Source organism: Homarus americanus, unplaced genomic scaffold (genome assembly GCF_018991925.1).
Source record: "Homarus americanus isolate GMGI-L3 unplaced genomic scaffold, GMGI_Hamer_2.0 scaffold37136, whole genome shotgun sequence".
NCBI classification, from domain to species: domain Eukaryota; kingdom Metazoa; phylum Arthropoda; class Malacostraca; order Decapoda; family Nephropidae; genus Homarus; species Homarus americanus.
The window spans coordinates 678,584-680,000 of NW_024718106.1; the positions used below are offsets into that span (position 1 = coordinate 678,584).

The 1,417-nt window shown below is 44.1% G+C and overlaps 1 protein-coding gene across 1 annotated transcript in view; it reads right to left on the reverse strand.

The window, feature by feature from the left end:
* Positions 1 to 1,394: 1,394 nt before the first annotated feature.
* Positions 1,395 to 1,417, reverse strand: part of LOC121859216 (sialidase-like) — a 3,538-nt gene continuing 3,515 nt past the window's right edge. The window contains exon 2 of the mRNA XM_042355942.1: positions 1,395 to 1,417. This exon is cut by the window's right edge and continues 510 nt beyond it. Within this exon, the coding sequence (XP_042211876.1) occupies positions 1,395 to 1,417 (23 nt within the window).

The following is a 1,417-nucleotide window of genomic DNA, read 5'->3' on the forward strand; positions in this document are numbered from 1 at the left end:
TTCCTTTCCCCCTTCCTCCCACCACCCTTTCCTCCCCTAATAATCCCCTTTCCCATTTTCTTTTAATTTCAGATTTTTTTTCTTCTATCATTTCTTATATTCCATAGTTTCCACATTCCTTCATCTCTTATCTTTATCAGCGTTATCTTCTCTACTTGTCATTTGCCTCCAGAAATAGTTACTTTACTCCATTCCACCTTTATCCAGTCATTCACCAACAACCACTATCCTCCATTTCGTCCACTAATAACCACAATCCTCCACTTTCTCCACCATAAACCTTCCACCAACAACCACTATCCTCCATTTCGTCCACTAATAACCACAATCCTCCACTTTCTCCACCATAAACCTTCCACCAATACCTACACTCCACCACTCATGCTAGTCATCACAAGTCACTCAGCTGTTCTCTGTTACTCTCTTCATTATGTCTCCTTTCTTGTTGTTCTTGTTTACGGGTCCTATTCCTCGTTTCTTGTTCTTGTTCTTCTTGTTCTTCGTTTTCTTCTTTCTCTTGGTTTATCTATTTCTTTACTTCCTTGTCTCTGTGTTTCTAATGCTTTTATTTTTAAGTTGGTATTTTTCTTATTTCATACGTCTCTCTCTCTCTCTCTCTCTCTCTCTCTCTCTCTCTCTCTCTCTCTCTCTCTCTCTCTCTCTCTCTCTCTCCTCTTATGGTAGATGTCTACCTTATAGTTCTTTTTCTTTTTTCGACCATTCTATCCTTCCTCTTTCTTTCTCTTCCTATTCACATTCCTCTCGTGTCATCCCTCTCTTCCTTGTCTTACCATCCTACCTAGCCCTCTCTCTTGTCCTTTTCTCGTTCCTCTCGCACCCCATCCCTGTTCCTCCCCTCCTTCACTCCTTCCTTCCCTTCCTCCGTGCCCCCCTTTCTTTTCCCTCTTCCTTTTCATATCTCTCTCGCTCTCATCCCTCTTCCTTCTCCTCCTCCCTCGCCACAAGGAAGTTGTAGATTATTGCCGGTCATGTCAGGGTTGATATTGTCATGCAAATGTCTCGTAGTGTCTGTGTTTGCAGGGAAATTAAGGAAGATAACATTGAGGAGTGTGCCGGGGTGAATGTTGGGCTCTGATTCTGATCTGGTGGAGCTCAAACCCTCCTTCCACCTCCCTCCCTCCCTCCTTTCTCTATCTCCCTCCCTCCCTTCTTCCTTCTCTCCCTTTCCACCCCTCCTTTCTTCCATCTCTCCCTTCAACCTCCTTCCTTCCTCCTCCATCCCTCCCTCCCTCTCTCTCTCCCTCCTTTCCCTACCCCCCCCTCCTTCGGTGAATCCAGTTTAGCTTGGCTTTGTCTTCAGTGTCAAACTGGTTTATTTAAATCTTTGATTGTACTCTAGTGTCTGTTAACTTGTCCAGCTGTGTTAGTTTATGTCAGTATGTTGTGTTATCTGTTG